At 35.9% G+C, this 20,351-nt stretch overlaps 1 protein-coding gene across 11 annotated transcripts in view; it reads right to left on the bottom strand.

Annotated features, from left to right (window-relative positions):
• Positions 1-20,351, bottom strand: part of LOC138705845 (tigger transposable element-derived protein 1-like) — a 75,386-nt gene that overhangs the window by 41,976 nt on the left and 13,059 nt on the right. For 4 of the 11 annotated variants that reach the window (XR_011333830.1, XR_011333827.1, XR_011333834.1 and 1 more), the window contains exons 1-2: positions 9,429-9,532; positions 8,896-9,061 (exon numbers count right to left, since the gene is read on the bottom strand). The exons of 1 other annotated variant lie outside the window; for it this stretch is intronic. Coding sequence is in view for 1 of the 10 variants with exons in the window: in XM_069834529.1 (XP_069690630.1) it covers positions 7,211-8,806; positions 8,896-9,048 (1,749 nt within the window). In the remaining 9 variants the exon portion in view is untranslated. Of the gene's footprint in view, positions 1-6,698; positions 8,807-8,895; positions 9,062-9,428; positions 9,614-20,351 lie in introns of those variants that run through there. 6 more of the 11 variants (XM_069834529.1, XR_011333832.1, XR_011333829.1 and 3 more) reach the window with 6 other exon arrangements.

Here is a 20,351-nt window from a genome sequence, read left to right as displayed (position 1 = left end):
CTTCTTCTTCTGCTGAAATAATTTTACTAGTCACTGTTGTTCTCTCCATCCTTCTTCTGTATATTGTTCGTATCTGGGCTTTAATATGACTTAACTTTGCTTGCATGGGAGCACTACTAGAGGGGCCCTTGAGGACAGACCCAAAACGTTCCACTTTGGGTTAAAAAAACATACTAAAACCAACCAAAAACCCTCTAATATATAACAATATTTTAAGCTAAAAACTTTCCTATACTTTAAAAACCCTACTTTATACCCCATACTATGGAACCCTATTTACCCCCAATATTATTATAAAATACCTAAGAAAACAAATAAAAAACAAGCAAATATATAACAATATTTTAAGCTAGAAAACCCCCAATACTTTAGAACCCCTACTTTGGAAAAACATGTATTTTTTATTTTAGCTGTCCTCAAAACACCCCTTACTTTGGGAAAAATTATACCCCAATATTCTTATAAAATACCTAAGAAAAACAAGCCAAAACAAGCAAATATATGACAGTATTTATAAGCTAAAACATTCCACTACTTTAGGAACCCTACTTAGGAAAAACGTTTATTTTTATTTTTATTGTTTTACACAAACACGAGATCATGTTTCGTCTCGTTATTATATAGATTCTTGACATATACGAGTAACCATATCCAAGCACATTATACAAGCATTATTTTTGAAGCACAGAAAAACACTCAAAAACAACTAAAAAAGCAGCTATTTTGCGCTAAATATAGCTAGCTGTGCCAGGATTTTATTCAGTGCGCTAGAAAATGCGCTAGAAATTGCGTCAGAAAAATGGGGTGCTGCGCCAGAAATTCCAGATATTAGGTGCACTTTGAAACATATGCGAAAACAGCTAGCAACCATTTTAGTTAAGGCGTGAAGAAATAGCGGATATGATATGATAACAGAACCGTCCCAATAGGATGTGATTGTGGTTTCTCAGTTCCAACCTCTGGGAGTGTTGTTCCGCCTCCAGTGTGATAAAGGATATCATAAATGGAAAAGAGAGATAGATATATACAGTTTAGTGTTTTTCAAATCTATTTTTCAAATTTGTGTGCATACGTAGACAAAATATAAACTTATGAAATTGTAGATCATATTTGTTTCCAGAAAATGGTTTTGTAACTCTAATTTTATATTAATGTTCTAATGCTTAAATAACTACTCAAATAATGGAAAACACCAAGTGGATAGTGTTGAAGAGCATGTAACTTATATAGATTTTTTTTAGCATATTGCAGTTGGGAAATATACTACCAATTGGATGTTGCAAATCAAGTGGCCATAGAGGAGCAACGCTAAGTCCATGAGGGGGTGAGATCGCTTATTACCCCGTTTTTCCTAGCTCTCCCTTATATCCACTACTATTCAGCAGAGTTAATAGGACCCATCTGTTAATTCAGATGAAGTGTCTGTGTAACGTCCACACATATCACTCTGAAAAGAGATGGTAGGCTGTGGCTGCTGAATGATACTGGGTAAAGGAGACAGAGCAGGTGGAAAAATGTTAGAATCTCTGATGGACATATTCCACTCATGCATTAAGAGCATCTAATTTCAATACAAGCTTCTTTAAGTTAACGATGATTTCTCCGTATGAAGATGGAATCTTTTTACATTGTATACCGAATGTAGATAGGTTATTCTTACCCGCTCTAAGTAATGTATTTGTAAATTCGTTAAATTCAAAGACAGTGTTGTCCTTAAAGAAATATAGCATACCGTTCGTGTATCTAAAAGCAGATTTCATGTTCGGAGGGACACCTGGAAATTTTCTAGATATTCCGTAACTCTTAGCTACAAACTGACATTCATCCAACTCCATATAGTAAATATCATTATAGAATATGAACGTTTGACCCGTAAATGTATTTACAGTTGTATGTATTCTCGCGTTTGAAGTTATTCCTAAGGTAGATATTTGCTTGGGGTATCCGCTAACTAACATTAGACTAGGAAACTTTATCATGTATATTAGATTGTTTATAAAGAATACTATTTCCCCAGATGGTCTTTGGTATAGTGTAGATATATTTTTAAAGTCTGGCGGTAAAAATAATAGCCAGTCAGTTATAAGTTGTAGTTTAGGAATATTCATGTCTGATAGACTAATCATCCATACCCACTTTTCGTAAAAAATGTACATGATTTGATTTACGATCAGAAATGTCTCAACATTATTTAACTCACACAGTTCCGGTTCTAAAGGATTGGGTTTTATAGGTGATGTTGTTGGTTGATTGTTTACAGTTGGAGAACCATATAAACTCTGAATAGCATTTATATCATCATTACCTAGTTCAAGCTTATCTCCACTGTAAAATGCAAACATAATCGAGTTTCTATCATTGGAATGAGCTATACCCAAAGCGTGACCGATTTCATGTATTAACACGGCATATAAGTTGGTTTGATTTTCTGGTGTGTTATCGTCTGTACCTATATACCAATTTTCATCGCTATCAATATGAATTTCGATTAAAGAATTATCGCTATGAGGGAAGTCCGAATGACCAAGAATTCCTCCTATACCATCAAATTTAGAAGCACAAACTGCGCTAGATTTCTGGCATTTGTGTCCTCCTCTTTTGTTACTTAAAACTATGTTGGGATGCACCATATCACGTTCAAATTTTAAATCTGTGTGTTTTTGCCACGTATTGAAAGCCTGTTCTGTGATATGTAAGACATCGCTGTTAGCGAGAGAATAGTGCCATTTAATAGTTTTGCTATTCCATTTATAAGTAGCTGTGGAAAAACCAGTAGGATCATCTTTAACTCCGCATCTTGGAGTGTATAATAATTCTATAATATCGTCTATTTCACCCGTTGTGTCTAAACCATAATATTCTTGGAATAAAAATATGGCTGTAGTGAGTGTTGTTTGATCCACGTATTTGACCTGTTGATTTTCTGATAATGATAGGTAACCATATTGATGCAAGCGATTAATAACGTCTAATGTTTGATTAGTAACTGGCTTGGATTGTAATCCTGATAATAAACAAGATATAGTAATAATAATAATTGTCGCTCTCATTTATATTATTAAAATTCTTCATGTCAATTGTAATATTTTTTCTCACCAACCATGACAGCACCGGTCAAAACGCTTTATGTTTTGCTAACTGCTTGTTAAAAACAACTGTATATGATAGTGGTAAATACAAATTGGTGTTTGGGATATTATATCTGAGCAGCTTGGATAACCGATCATATATAAATTTGCTCTCACTCTGATGCATTCTATTTATTATATATTAAAAATCTTCGCTAACTTTTTTATTCTTCATATCAATTTTAATATTTTTCTCACCACCCATGAGAGCATAGATAATTGTATTGTCTGGTACATTAGCCTCAAAGTCCATAGTAGTAACTAATTGTGTCCTGTCTGTAAAAGTAATATTTTTGCGTTTAGTCATATTGATAATACCCATGAAATGTTCGGTAATGAACTTGTCAATATCCCATCGTAAATTGGAGTTACCCACCCACGTTTGTTTGAAAGCTACATATGTATCGTAAGCATTTTGATAACAGTGTTTCATAATATCCATCTGTTGTTTTTCAAATGGGAACTCTTCATTTCTGCTATTCTTGAACGTCCAGTTAGCTAACTGACAGTGATTGTATACACTCGAATCCCTTTGTTGATCATTGGGTCTGTTAGTTTGAAAACGGATAATACATACGTCAGGCATATCGAACTGTAAACTGTTAAATGATGTAGTCAAGTCAATTCTTAAATTCTTAGCCTTAAATCCATGTTCCTCGTGAACACTCCAAACAAAATAGTTCAATTTTAATACAGGATTCTTATACAGCTTTGCTTTCATTTCGTCAGTATAATTAGATTCATATTCAACAATGGGTACTATTATTTTAAAATCGTTAATGACAATTTTTCCCTCGTGAGGCATCACGACAACAGTGCCGTCTGCTTTCTTTTTATCCCATCTGTAAAAGCAAGCTTCATCAGAAGAAGCCCGTTCGAAAGAGATTGTTAAGCCAAGATTAAACATGATGTCTCTATTATATCTTAGAAAGCCAATATGTACTCGAGTGGGAAACTAACTTCGTAAATTCTACCAGTTTCATAGTTAAGTCGATCGTCTGTGATAAACCCGGCCCCTTTGTAAAATTCAATTTCCGATTTCGGAATATTCAAATCAATAAGGACATCAGAAACAAGGGCTGGGCTTTCTACAGTTTCTACAAGCTGTCCAAACGATCTAAGGTGTGCTCTATTCCACAAACATGGGAAAAAGTTGTATCCTTAGCAAAGTTGCCATTTGATGCCTTTCCATGAGGTTCAAATTGCATATAAGCCCTCATCTTACTTGGATGATAAAAACCATCTCCAATATCCAAATCAAATTCGGTAACAGTTAATGGTTTATTTATATTATCTTTGGTTCTTTTGTTTGCACCAAACAATTGTGTTTGATATTTTTCTATTGCTGTGATACTCATTTATATGAATTAAAAAAAAGTGTGATTATATTATTGATAATATAACTTCAATTTTAGCACTGTCGAAATCAATCAACTTATTATTTTCGTCAATGATCTTAACACTAATATCTCTAAATGTCAAATGATGAATTGGAAATATGAGTGGATTAACTGGTTCGTAAATGATGGACTGTTTAAAATAGACATTTGGTTTAAATGTTGCAATTATTCCACTACTTTTATGCTCATGCTCGCTATGTTTTGTGATGATACCGGTGTTTGCAGCTAAGTTGCATTCTATATTAATGGTATTAAAAGGAATAAAGTTTGGGGGTCCATCAGCTATAATTTTTTCTCCTGGTTTTACGATTGCATTGTTTGTTAACCCTAATAATTTACCTAGGCTTGTGAAATCAAAATCTTGTTTTCCTTTGTTGGAGATGCTAACTTTATTACAAATATCATCTTTTTTAATCTCTAGATCTTTAATGTGAGAGAGTGTTTGTACAAGGGAATCGAATGAATACTGTCCTTTATCAATAATAATGTCCTGAGTACCGTATTTTAAAATAGTATCCTCTTTAACATTAGGTGTTAGAAATGTGGAGTAGAATCCAATAACGGATATTGCGTCTGCGGTTATATTGTGATTGTGAGATAGCCGTAAACTCAATTCAGAGGTTGTGCCTTCAAGTTTAATATACATTTATTTACGTAAATAAATGATCAAAACCAACAATAAGAAAACTAAAAAAGTTAGCGAAGAACCGGGGCACAGCAGCTCAAGCTTCGCGCCATCAACCAATCAGCTATGCTTGCCTTCGGCCCTCGCGCTGCGCACAGTGTGTTGGGATGTTACGCACCTTCCAGAAGACAAAGATAGCGATTATAGAATAACTGGAGAACTACGTCCTAAATGTATGAGAGCTTTATTTGTAGGTGCATCAGGCTGTGGGAAGACCGTGTTAGCGGTAGACAACTTTATTCTCAAAGATGGATGGATTGATCCTGATCATTATTATATTTACTCAAAAAGTCTGGATCAACAAAAATATATTACATTAAGACAATTTTTTTATGATTTTGAAGCACAAGTGGGTGAATCTATGGCAACATTTATAGAAAAAGATGACGATGTGATATCGTTAGATAACTGCGAACCGTACTCTTTAATTGTTATAGACGATTGGATATTAGAGAATCAAGATATCGTACGAGAGATATGTTTGAGAGGTAGACATAAGGGGATCTGTTTGCTTTATCTAGGTCAGACGTATTCTAAAATTCCAAAACAGCTCATTAGGGATAACATGAACTTTTTGTGTTTATTCAAAACAGATAATATTAATCTTAAACATGCATATGATGAGTTTGTTGGTCCTGATATGTCGTTTGATAAATTTCAAGAGCTATGTAATATATGTTGGAGTGTACCTCATGGCTTTATAACTATTGACAAATCTAGATTGCCCAACAATGGAAAATATAGGAACCAAATAAAATCCTTTATAATTCCAGAATAACGTTACGTCAACATGAATATGTCTAGGTTTACGTTACGTCAACATGAATATGTCTAGGTCTACGATATGTTAAAAAATAATTCATATAAATGCAACAAAATCTCCGACAGAGCGACTTAAGCTTAAACAAGAGCTGAAAGATAGATTTAAGGAATGGAAGAAACAACCACAATTACAATATGAATTGAATAAGAAGAAAGAGCAGCCAATTATTGATGCTATTGGGCGTCTAGCTACAGAAGTAGGAAAAGTTACTGACCAAAATAAAAATCTTATCACAGAGTTAATTCCAGTAGCTCATCATAACCTTGAAATTCCACCAACACCAATTGAAACGTCATTTGAAAGGGGGGTTATTTGAGTTACCACAGACACCCCCCATTACGGATTATGCCACTACATATATAAATCCTAATATAACAAAGTTTTTAAATTATAAAACAGATAAACCTGTGTTTGAGATAAGACCAGTTGGTAATAAACTATATATATATAGGGCAATCTGAAATTTCGGTACATAATAATAATCTCATTATTAACGGAAAAACGTACGAGGCAACAGATGGCCTACTGACTTTGTTAACTAAGAAAGATATCCCTGATAACGTGGCTAAATCAGAAGATATATTAAAATATCATGAAATACTAATAGAGTCCAATGCCATTTATCAAAATAATGATCCATCAACAAAAAAGCCAAAATCAAGCACAGGTAAAAAGTATGAAGCCTTTATTAAACCACTATGGGCGCAAATTACAAGTAAAAAGCCTAGAACTCCTACTTATTTATCTTCTCCGAAATTCGGAAAGGGAGTTCTAAAAACCTATAAGGTAATGGAGGGTAAGTGTGCGCACTTAGTTTTAATTCGCTCATAATGTGGTCGTCTGTTATTATTTTGTAACATTAAGTAGATGTTCATACACAATGAAGGTTTAAGAATATTTATGCATTGTTAAAACTGCCTATAGTGATCATCATTTATTGTGGCATACAAGTTTAGACAAGTTGGCGAATGCGAACACTTAGACGACATATGCGGGTAAGTGTACGCAGAATGTCGGCTAACTGTGCGCACTTTTTAAAGTATGTTTTCTTTAGTTTAACTGAATTACAGCAGGCCTATATTGCAACAACTTATTAACACACATCACAAAGAAATGTTCCATGTCCTTCATATGACTTGCACAACTCGTGCCACCACTCGCCACACCCATTACACTATACCCAGTCTTCTTCAATGGATTCGCCACAGCCAGGGCAGATGTATGTCTTCTCTGATGGAGTTTGTTTATCACTAGATGTGCTAGGCCCTAATGTCAGCTGTTGTCCAGTGAAAGTTTTCGATTTGGTTCCTTTATATTTTTTACATCTTTTTGTAATTTTGGACACTTGAGGATTCGATTTTGAAAGCTGCTTTTGAGTTCTTTCTTTCAGCCTTTCTTGTTTCTTCTTTTCTTTCTCCTGTTTCAAGTTTTCCTTCTTCACAAGATTGTTTTTATACGGACACGATGTTAAAATCTCTGATTGCTGACTGGTTCTTTTCCTTTTGTTCAGATTCTCATATTTAGGTAAGGGATGAATGTTGGTGATTGGTACTTGAGGTAAACTAATGGAACTGGTTGGTTGAACTGTTTGATTAGTTGACCCCTCATTTGTTTCTTGGTTATTCATATTCAATTGTTTTCTTTCTTCCTGTTCTTTATCTACATCTTCATCTCTGTTACTAGTTGCTGACTGATCGAGATATTCAGGAATTGGCAAGTCGATTTTGGTTACCTCATATGGTAAGAAATCATCATCATTGAACACGTGTGGATTGTAGGGATAAATGCCTGTGTCACAAAAAGCCGCTACAGCATTTCCAGCAGTTGCCACCCTCTGGAATGCTACGCGAAATAGACCAGACACTTCCATCTGGGTTATAGCTCTGCCAGGATTACTACAAAGCCATTTTTCTACTTCTTGGGCATAGAATTTCTTGAATGGGGCAAATATTACTTTATCTAATGGCTGAAGCATATGACTAGCATGGGGTGGCAACGTCAATAGGACAATGTTGTGCTGTCTGCAGAATTCCACAGCTGAAAGCGAGCAATGTGAGACATGGTTATCAAGAACCAAGAGGACTGGATCATCCACTGAAGATTTAACATGCTTGGAAAAATGTTCCAACCAAACAAGGAACAGTTCGGAATTCATGTATCCAGATTCGCTAACAAGTCCAAGAGAACCTGTAGGGGAGTTGTTATAGAGCTCCGGTTTGTTCCTCTTACGAGGAAAAATCAAAGCAGGTGGTATAAAGTTCCCTGTTGGGTTTACACAAAAAACAGCAGTGACTATTTGACCTCTTTCAGCCGATTTTACTTTCTTGATGGACTTCTTTCCCTTTGTAGCAACGACTTTAGCCGTCTTATCAGGAACAGTCGACACACCGGTCTCGTCCATGTTGAACAATCTGTGGGGAGGAAATTTGTACTTTCCCAAACATTCCTTGAGGTTCTCAAAATACCGGTCAACCTGCACCTTGTTAAATCCCATTGCCCTTCCTAAACTGCACTGCTCGGGTGTACGTAAAGAAAGACCCCAGTCTGCAAGAAATCGGTACACCCAATCTTTGCCCGCTAATTTCAATTCAGTGTTAAATCGGTGCTCTAGTCCGTTCTGGACTGCAGATTCATAAGCTACTTTCATTAACGTCTTCCTAGTCATGCCATAAAACCTAGCTTCCAGATCTTTAACATGTTTCACCAGTTGTTCCTCCATCTCTTCATTAAACACCTTTCTGTGCCTTCCCATTGAACTAGCTACGATACCCTAAATGAAAGAAAAAAAAAATGTTATTAACTTTCTAACTTTCTATCTCCTAAATAATTTATAATTGTTCCTATTGGAATAATTCTCACCAACTTAAGCCTCTTTCGAAGTGTCGCTTCACTGCACCCGACCTTCTTGGCAGCAGCCCTCTGGCTAGCTCTCTCATTAATCAGTCGTTTTGCTTCATCAAACTGTCTTTGTGTGAGACATGTTTTTTCAGTTTTCCTCTCATACTTCCCCATGTCTTTTCTTTAACTACAAGAAATAAATACAAACAATTATCTTTACCGTATATAAAACGGTAATGGAAGAGTAAGATAAGATCTATGAGAAAAAGCGCAGTAAAATTAGTCTTATCGCATAAGCTGCCGGGTGAAGGGCAAGTGTACGCGAACTCGAATCAGGCGCGCACACTTGCCCGCCTGCTGTCATATCTCGTTCAATCCAGTGTAGATGGAACAAGTGCTGCTAGATCAAAGCGGGAACAACGGCATCCTCACCAGCAATAGCAGCATTCTCCAAGGTATTAATAGTAATCTGATACATTTATTGCGGAGAGACCAATTCCTTATCTTACTTCATTATAAAATTACAGTCAAGTCAGCAAAATATAACAACTTACCTGTTTCAATAATATAATCGTACGAATAAAGCACCCACAGCGTTACACAACCTCTTACAGATTACACTACCATACTACACTGTCAGCTGATGTCCAGTGATGCCAACAGCTGAAAAATGCGACTGCGTATACTTGGCCGCCTGCGCACAGATACCCTCCATTACCTTACTGGGCTTCCAAAAGAATATGTGTGGTTTAATAACGTTAATCAAATTATAGAACGACTAATGATTCTCGATGGGGCATGGAAAGCTGGTAATAAAAACCCAGAGATAGGAAATGAAATAGTAGGTATTATTGATATGTTAGATGAAAGATTTAAATTTAACGTAGACTTGGATAAGAATCCAAACGCGATATACTCTCTTGTAAAATATATACGCTCCTTACCGAAAAGCTTTGGGGCGATAGACAAGGTTCGGGAATATTTAATAAAATTCTCAACTCCGGTATAATGCCAGAAATGCATTTACGAAGCTTCGGAACTGGGGAAAAATATAATTACTGCGGACCTGGAACTCGGTTAGATGAGCGATTAGCAAGAGGAGATCAACCAATTAACGAATTAGATGCAAAATGTATGAAACACGACATATTCTACAGAGACCACGAGGACCTAGAATCGAGACATACTGCTGACAAAGAATTACAGCTCGAAGCCAAAGATATCCAAAATGATCCCAATACCCCACTTAATGAAAAAGCTGATGCCTTGTTAGTTAGAGGAGCAATGTGGGCTAAACGTAAAATTGGATTCGGTGTTGATTTTTAATGTAATAAATGATGCAACTACTATTACAAGCATTACTGACAATAGAAAAATTTCTCAAACAACAAAAAACAGGTCAAGGACTACAACCTATTCATGTTGGTGGTTCTATTTTTACATTACCTTTAATTTTAAGTGCTATTATTAAGTTACGGAAGTTACTAGGTGGTAAAGAACCCACTAAAGAAGGTAAGGGTGTTACGCTAACACAATATATATCAACAGTCAAAACTCTAAAAGATGCCCTCGAACGTAGTGGCTCCTCGAGCTCCGCGGCCAAAATTGGAAGTGGGATAGCAGTACATCATGGCGGTTTTATATTTACTATTCCGTTACTTTTAAGCGCACTTGCTGCTGTTGGCTCTATTGCTGGAGGCGCTGCTGCCATTACAAATGCCGTTCATAATAAAAGCAAGAACGATGCTGAACTAGCCGAACAGAAACGTTATAATGCAGCCATGGAATCCAAAGCGGCTGGAAGTGGGCTAGGAAAAAAAAAAGTCGCAGACCTCACTCGTAAAAAGGGGTTACATACCAGTCAAAAGAAAACTGTCCACAAAGCTCTAGGAGTAAACAAGTCAGACACCAAACCTCTAACAAATTTAGATATTACGCATTATGTAAAGAAACTTGGAATAAAAAAACTTTAGAGGTATATTCATGTCCGATACATTACCAACCAAACCAAAACCTATGGAATGCGGTATTGTTAATTTTGATATAGATGAAAATATGGGGACACATTGGATTTGCTATTGGAAACAATACCATAAGGCATGTGTTTTCGATTCGTTTGGAACACCTATTCCCCCATCATTAGTCAAGTACTTATCAGGAGGCGGTGTGTCGATCACTTATATGGATTGTACAACATCTGATACACTGCAGACAATTTTCCAAGTTATATGCGGTCATCTGTGTCTTACTGTACTTAAACTATTTTCTGACGGTTACTCATATTTCACAATAAAAAGTATGTTGGACAGAAATCCAGACATTTGGCGGAACTACGTAGTGTAATTTTAAATATAGTAAATGGGAATCGATATATATGGAAACGATACATTAAGAAGTAATAATAAAATTATGAATACAAAAATAAATAAAAATGATATTATTGAAATAATTAAGGATAATAGTTCCGCATTTGAGGATATTATAAATAATATATGAAAACAAAAATATTATACAAAGACTGAATGAAATAAAACATTTTATAAACAAGACTATATAAATAAAAACTTCTTAACGAAAGATAAAACATACGATAAGGACTATATTGATAACTATGTAAGAGATTTTAAGGACCAGTTATTGAATAAATTTTCTTATGTTGAACAAAATTATATTAAGAAAGATGTCATTGCTTATTCGAATACTTATATGTCTTTAGGCGGTAAAAGAAGAATAGCAGCTATAAAACCCGGTATAGATGGTAGTGATGCTGTAAATAAAAACAAATGGAAGATTATTGTTACGATAAACCGACTATTGATGATAAATTAAAGGACTTGACTAAAGGGGAGTTACATAAATTAACTAATGCCATAACCCGAGGTAAAAGAGGAGTTGACAAAATATATTTTCCTTATTTAAGCGGTAATGATGTTGATTTCGAAAATAAGGTAATAATGAATGTTGCTAATGGGATTAATGATAGTGATGCAATAAATAAGAAACAATTAGAAGAGGCTATTGATGATAAAATTAAAAACTTTGTGGGTGGCAACAGAAATGTTATATTAATTTGTGGGGAATTAAAACTCATTAATAATATTAATCCTCACTTTATAATAAATGGAGAAAGTATTTTCCTGTTTTACGTGATGGAACAATAGAAGATATTGAAACAAATTTAGAAAAAATATGAATATACAGTATCTATTGCTCATATTAAAATTGATCATACTACACCATTTAATGTAATTAAAGGAAATTTGTTATATTTTAAACCTAAGCCAGGTTTGGGTTTTAAAGAGGGATATAAGTTTTATGCGTATCTGTTTATAAAATTTGACTATTAAATGAATAATTGGCACACCATCCGCTGTGTTATAGATGGTATTTATGAACTATTCAGAATCATACACAGAAGTATGCAAAAACTAGGTAAGAAAACAAAGGCCACTAGCGCTCGAGGGGTTTAAACCCCGGCATTTTCTACTTAATAAATTACCACATCCGCATATTGCGTCAAGTGCAAAACAAAGACCAATAAAGTTACCCCCGTTAACAAGAAAGCCTCAAATAGTATATATTATCGAAATGTTGTAAATGTGGATCCAAGAAATCTACTTTCGTAAGCGCATCCGGTAGTGGGTTTAAAAAAACATCGTTGAAGAGAAAGAGGCCGGTATAAGAGAAAAAATCATAGATGAATTACATAAACCAGCCAGAAGAAACTATCCAACACGAAAAGTCATAACATACGGTATTGACGATATATGGCAAGCTGATATGGTTGAAATGGACTCTGGTAATCTTAAAGGTATTTCTAAAATCAACAAGAGTTTTAAATATATAATAACTATAATCGATATATTCTCCAAATATTCCTGGGCTGTACCAATAAAAAACAAAACTGGTAAACATGTTACTGAGGCTTTTGAACATATACTAATAGACCGTATACCCGTTAATCTGCAAACTGATAAAGGTAAAGAGTTCTACAACAAGGATTTTAAAGAGCTCATGAAGAAATATAATATCAATCACTATTCAACATCAACGTTAAGGCATCAGTTGTAGAGCGGTTTAATAGGACACTGAAAGAAAACATGTGGAAGCAGTTCTCCATACAAGGAAATTTTAAATGGATCGATATATTACCAAAACTAGTATACAACTACAACAATACAATACATAGCACTATTAAAATGAAACCGGCTGATGTCAACTTTAAAAATCAACAGATCATCTATAATGATATCTATCGTAATAACCAAAGGACGGATCAGAGTGACTGTTCTTACAAGTTTACTAACCATTTACTATAGTCTGTTTATGTTGAAGCAGAGAGGTGACTCCAGAAGTACACAACGGGCGCGTACCTGCAATGTCCGTACAGTTGTGTCAAAAGAATGCGTACACTGTGCTGTACATGACGGCTGTGAATTTGTACTCCGTTATAAAACACTACTTGTATTTACGTGTAAAGTGAATACTACATAGTCTGTGCATTGCAGTGGACAATAATGTACATGCGGAGATTGTCGAAAGTGAACGTTCTGCGTCTCTCACTTAAACAAAAATTATAGCGTGAGAAACTCCTTTCGACATTGCAAGACGTAATAAGTGCATACGAATAATATACTATATCAGGAATACCAATATCAATATCTGATATATTTCTTTCACTGTTCGATCTCGAGGGCTCTGTTTGTTTTTTGCAGCAACGTATCTCGCACGCCACACATGATTGAAAAACCATTATTTTTTGCTAACACATTCTGAAGTTTCTCGTTCACTTTTTTCGTAACTTCCGGCTTTGGTTTCCTTGAGTTTTACAGATATTTCTTCTATATGTTTATAGCCTTTGGCATGTGTAAATCAGATGTTTATAACAACGTTATGGCTTTCGGGAAGTGATAAATGTTATTCTGTATGAAATCTAAACTGCTCGCAAGATCACCTGAAATTAGGGATTTTGCTATTTCAATTACATGTGTCTTTGTAGAATCTGAACTATTGATCACTTTCACAATTTGAACATAATATGTGGCATAATAGAAGGCAGCCTCCAGCCAACTACCCCATCTTGTTATTATGGGGTTTGGTAGAAGGGAAACCCTGGGAGCGATTTCCTTGAATTTTTGTATTCGGGAAGGTTCTTTCAGAAAAATTTTCTTAACATTGCCTATAAAGCTATCGACGTCGGTTACCTCGTATTCCCACATAATAACTTCGCATTTGCTTTCACTAGTAGTAGCATACGCCACCTGTTTGCGAAGCGGAACGTGATGTTCTTATTACGTACTGTATAATTCTTTACCCACTGTCTGTACCTAGGGAACACATGCCGAGCTATTATGCTCTCTGCATCAGTAACATGAATGAATGAAAGGGGACGAAGAAAGAATGAATGATGTTTAAAATGGCAGGCAGGGTAAGCATCCCATGCCTCCATTGGTTCCCGACTTGCAATTCACCAACTTTAGCTCGAGGTTCCCAGCTAAAAGCCGTTTACCCTCTCATCTACCAGTAGTGTATTTTCCCCTGTAAATGATAATATGAGACATGTAATCGCTGACAGTTGAATCGTGATATGAATGAAGTGAAGTTAGCACCATGCCTCGCAGATGTTAATGAGAGGTGGAGAGTCCAGTGCTCTGGTCAGTTCTGTCCTAGTCACGTTTTTGTAGTGGCGCTGGGGAGACTCGTAACCTGTTACCAACAAAGTGGTGGGCTACTCGTTTCCGTAGAAGTAGAGATGGGTCGGAGTCGTTCATTGATGCGAGCTAGCTCTTTGACTCCCGCTCCTTTTGAGGAGTCGTTCAAAAGAGCGGAGCGGTATAGTGGCCTCCCTCTTTCTCAACCAGCTCGCTCCTAGTGATCACTCACCCCACGCTTCACCACCGCGACAGCACCGCTCCGACTCTTCTACGATAACTGCAGGGCGGGTTGTTAACTGTATGACATAGTACACATGCTTCTCAATAGATGCCATTGCAATAGACATTCGAATCGGTTTGCATCGGTCTGTGAATGCGGAGAAAAGCTTCTTGTACACGTACAGTAAGGTAAGTTTCCATGTTATCCCAGAGGGAGAGAGCCCATTTACATTACTTACGCTATTTTACGAACCAGTAACAATCGTGAAGTATCGGTATGTAGTATAAACAGATCAATTAAAAACAGTTCTGAAAGTGTTGGTAAACAGGGACGTCGCTAGGGGGGTGCGAAAGGGTGCGGAAGCACCCCATAAAAATCGGAGCACCCCTTTCCACACTCCAAAGGGCAACTTATTAACAAAATACTAGGCATAAATTATTTTGAAGAACAAAAACAAACAAACAATTTCTTGCATGTGAAAAAACTGCGTCCCATAGTGTATCGTAATGGATTGAATAATAATAATAATAATAATAATAATAATAATAATAATAATAATAATAATAATAAACAGATGTATAGTATGCGCGCAAATCATGAAAGAACATTTTGAATTTTTTATGTACCACATTTTTACAGCTCGCACCCCATTTTTAAATCTCGCACCCCATCCGCACCTCCCTTGCTCTGATCCTGGCGACGTTACTGTTGGTAAAGTAGTATAAATAGCAATTATGAAAGTGTACAATGGTACATAAAAACGGCTAATGTGCAAACATGATCTATTCAGCAATAAGGAGAACAGAAACATGACAATAGGCAACGTTTAAACGTGTCTGTATTGAAGTGTAATTTAAACATCGCACGTCTCACTCTTTGTCATTGCGCATGACCACACTGACAGACGTGCTGCGTATCGTTACAGCTGTAATGGAGCTGTGGAGCGCTTGCTGTTGTGGAGGGAGCGGATCGTTGGGAGTGAGCCAGAAGCAAGAGAGCGAGCTGAAGTTGCCTTGCTCTCCCAAGAGTAGGGAGCGAAATGCAATGAACGACTCGCTCTTTTGTAAGGAGGGAGCGGAGAGCCGCTCCAGAGCGGGAGTCGTTCATTCGAAACGACTCGCTCATGAGCGGCCCATCACTACGTAGAAGCCGTCTGGCTGCCTGGTTGGCTGTGGCAAGTGTCGTGTGTCGTTTCGTGGGGTTTGTGTCTGTAGTGAGTAAGGAAATAGTGAATGTCACTATTTCGTCCTGTAGTCTGTTTAGTTGCCGGTCAATGTAGGATTCTATTTTCTGCATAGCAGAACGTAGAACCCCCTCGACCAGCTGTTGCGTGGTTGTTTTGTCAGTAACAGGTTCGTTCCAACAAGCGGTTCATGGATCAGTTCATGTACGGTTCCTGTACGATCTTATGCGCATGCGCTAGTTGAGCATCTGCTATGGGATTGAAACTGGACTGGTCGCTGTTGGAACGCTTTCGCGGATCGTTATGTACTAAATCCAGAGATGCTATAACTGTGATCATCTTTGCTAAGAACGAGATGCTTATTATTATCGTTTTGCAGCTAATTCTAATTGCAGAAAATAGAATTTCGATCATTTTCTATAAAAAGATGACAAAAAAATAAGGAAAGGCAAGAATTCTGCTAATTCAATGTCGTGTACTGGGGGACTGTCATCTAAAAAAATAGGTCTTTTTTTTAATTATTAATGTATGTACGTTATTTATTATACTTTTAATCAAAGCTGTATGTTGAAATTGTAATTAACTATTTCAATACCCACATAATTTCCATTCCCTTTCTTTTTGGCGAAAATTTAAATTAAATCTCTAGTTTTATTATTCGTCTGTACTGTCACTTTTCATCTTTAACCTCATTGATGTGAACAGTCGATCATGTCTTTCTTCAGTATCCAGGAGACGTTGGTGAGCTTATGCGCATGCGCGTCTCGCGTACTCTTCCGTACATGCCTCAATCCACGGACTATTTCTGACCGTTCCGAACCCGTGTCAAAAGTTTGTTGGAACGCCCGACTGTAGTACATGTTTCCGGTTCAGGACTGGTTCGGATTGTGTTGGAACGCTTTTTCTGTACTGCGCATGCTCACGATGGTTACGGACGGTTCCTGATTGTTGTTGGAACGAACCTAACATGAAGCCACCGAACCTGGTCACTCTGATCCGCCCTCTGGTAATTACACTAAGTCCCATCCGCGATACAAAGTTGGTGATCGTGTTCGTATTAGTAAAATAAAAGGTTTATTTGAAAAAGGGTATACGGCTAACTGGTCTACTGATATTTACTGTTATTAAAGTGTTCTCCCGTAATCCACCATATTATCATCTTAAGGATACTAGTGGTGAAGAGATTAAAGGAACGTTCTATGAGCAAGAAATGCAAAAAACAAAATTCCCTGACATATACCTAGTTGAGAAAGTGTTACGTAAAAAAGGGGATAAAGTGTATGTCAAGTGGCTTGGATTTAATAGTTCGCATAATAGTTGGGTCAACAAGAAGAATGTTGTCCTTTAATAATTACGTGTATTGTACAGAGGCGCAAGTTTTGCATTTAAAAATATTTTATCTACTAAATGAAAGTAGTTAACACCCCATCAATCTCAACCAATGAGATCAATAATACAGAGCCTTCAGTGCTATATGGAATATTTAATAACCATCTGTTATATGAGAACATATATAATAATTTGAGTTTAAATGATCTACAAAATTTACACAACACGGATACACATATTAGATCCAGTGTGGTAGATTATATAAAAAGAAAAACAATTACAGAAGATGAATGGGAATGGGTTTCAATAAACTCAAATCTGTCTGAAGATTTTATATGTGAGTTTCAGGATAAACTTGATTGGTATAATATTTCAGAATATCAAAAACTATCGGAAGATTTTATACGTGAATTCCAGTACGAAGTTGAATGGAATTTGATTTCATTTAAACAAACATTATCCCATGAGTTTATACGTGAATTCCAGGATATAGTTAATTGGGGAGAGATTTCAGGTGCACAAACACTATCTACTGAGATTATATATGAATTCCAAGACAAAATTCATTGGTGGAGTCTTTCAACGAACCAGTCACTAACTAGTGAGATTATACATGAATTCCAAGACAAAATTGACTGGGAGTGCTTCACAATGAACCAAACACTAGATAGTAAGTTTTTGCGTGAATTCAGAGACAAAGTGAAATGGGAATTAATTTCAAAAAATAAAAAGCTGCCAGAAGATTTTATTCGTGAGTTTCAAGAGAAACTTGATTGGAATGAGATTTCACGTTATCACACTCTATCAAAAGATTTTATACGCGAGTTTCAAGATAAATTTGATTGGAAATGTATTTCACGTTATCAATCACTATCAGTAGATTTTATACGCGAGTTTCAAGATAAAGTTGATTGGAAATTGATTACAGAGTATCAATATCTATCAGAAGATTTTATATACGAGTTTCAAGATAAACTTGATTGGAAATTAATATTTTTAGGAGAAAAATTATCTCTGGCACCGGGAATAACTTTCAGATAAAGTTCATTGGGATTAAATTGCAGGAGGTCACGGATTATTAAAAGATTTTATATGTGAATTTAAGAACTTTATTGGTAATTGGGATACTTTCCTTGGGTTAATAAGTTGTACTTAATATTTTTTTTTTAAATAAACAATGGAAATAAGTACCAATCTAGCTAAACAGCTATTAAATCATATGAGATACTATAATGTTTCTGAAACCTTCAAACACAATAAGTATTTAATATGCAAGTATATATTATTTGAATTGTCGCAATCGTTCTGCTTTTATATATCGCTTTTTTAACCTTGATAAAATAACTTTCCCCTTTGCTTCACTATCATAACTAAGTTTACTTTTCTCTTTTTTTATCTTCTAGCCAAGATACTTCAATAGGCCCAATTTTTTCTTTTAAAACATTGTTTTCTACAGTTAAGTCAAATATTTCGTCACCCATTATTTGGATGGCCTCTTGCTAAACAACAGTATTTGCTGTTAACTCTTCGCATCGTTTCGCCTTTGTGGATAAAGACTGCTTACTTAAATCTACTAGCTCTTCTCTAATCTTACTACGAATTTCAGAGTTTGTTTTTAGATATTCTACGATCTCACTCATTTGTATGTATTTAATTTATTAACTTCTCAATATACTCATCCGTAAATTCATTGTTGCTTTGCCCTGCCGCTTGTGTGTTGTCGCTTCGTCCGTAGGATTTCTTAACCCTAGTTTTCTTGAGTGTGTTAGGACTTGAATGTAATGTGTTTGGAGTGTTTGCGTTTTGGGTGGTGTTATGTTTTATAATGTTATTTGAGTTTTTGTTATAATTAAGCATTGATTCGCCAGATAGGAACTTCAACTGCTCCCTAAGCTTAGCTTGACCTATTTTATGTGTCTTTGCAAAGTCTTTTTAAAGTTATATTTCCTAATTCTGGGTTTGCAGTGTCAGATATAAATTTCATAGCAAGTTGAATAGCTCTCATTTCTTTTGCTGTCTTAATTGTTGGTGCACATGATTTAGTCAACGTGGTATCCTTTTTTATAATTCTGTTTACTTCCTGTTTAGGCGATACCTATTTTTTGGATATAGGCGCTGGCATGTACGACTGAATAACAACCGATGGGGTAGCCATTTATATTTGAAAAAACACAAACTGTTATAAACAACGTAACTGATATTACCTAACGTAAATTTTTTTCCTTTATAAATGCCGTCAGGCGATCATGATACGAGAAAGTGTTCTTACTGTAAAACTGTTAAACCACATAGTGAATTTGTTAAAAACAAAAAAGATAAACATGGTGTTAGTTATTGTTGCTATGCCTGTAAAAAGAAATCCAACAGTAAGATGCTTGAAAAGATATTCTGTCACACATGTAACATTTATATAACAAAATTACATTACAAAGACCATATATCACGAAGTGATTTAAGACGGCGCTTATTCCGTCGGATCCCGGCCAACTAGTCACTCATAACGAGTGCACCTCAGCACATGTGTGGACTTCGGTCCTATGTTCATAGACATCTATGACGTAGTGCAGAGGGCGGCCACTAGAGGGAACTCAAGAGTTGGAACTCAATCAGAGACAATTCTGTCCGACGTCGGGGTTGTATCCGGTGTGGCTTAGTGGATAAAGCATCAGCACGTAGAGCTGAAAACCCGGGTTCAAATCCCGGCGCCGGAGAGAATTTTTCTCCGTTCCATTACTCTTTCATCGTATTTTACAAAGACCACACAAAATCAAAAATGCATGGAATATTACTACAATTAAATAAACATTCTCTATCACGTGAGGTTACAGTATGTTAAAAAATTTTTATTGCTAAATTTTTTAATCTACTAAATGGAAATAGTTAACAATAATCCACAAACCAATAATTCTGTCGCTCAAGGAACAAATGTTCCGCCTATAAATAGCACAATGGCGCTTCGCTCAAGGGGCATTGCCCCGCACTATCAAAACATAGATTATATAAAAGGTAAGGATAATTTAATAGCTTTTGCCAAACACCATAAGATCAAAGGCTACAGCAAATTCAGAAGGGTAGGTGATTTAAAAAACTA

This window comes from Periplaneta americana, chromosome 9 (assembly GCF_040183065.1).
Source record: "Periplaneta americana isolate PAMFEO1 chromosome 9, P.americana_PAMFEO1_priV1, whole genome shotgun sequence".
Lineage (NCBI taxonomy): Eukaryota > Metazoa > Arthropoda > Insecta > Blattodea > Blattidae > Periplaneta > Periplaneta americana.
Note: the sequence above shows the minus strand (reverse complement) of the source record. Positions and strands in the feature narration are given on the sequence as shown.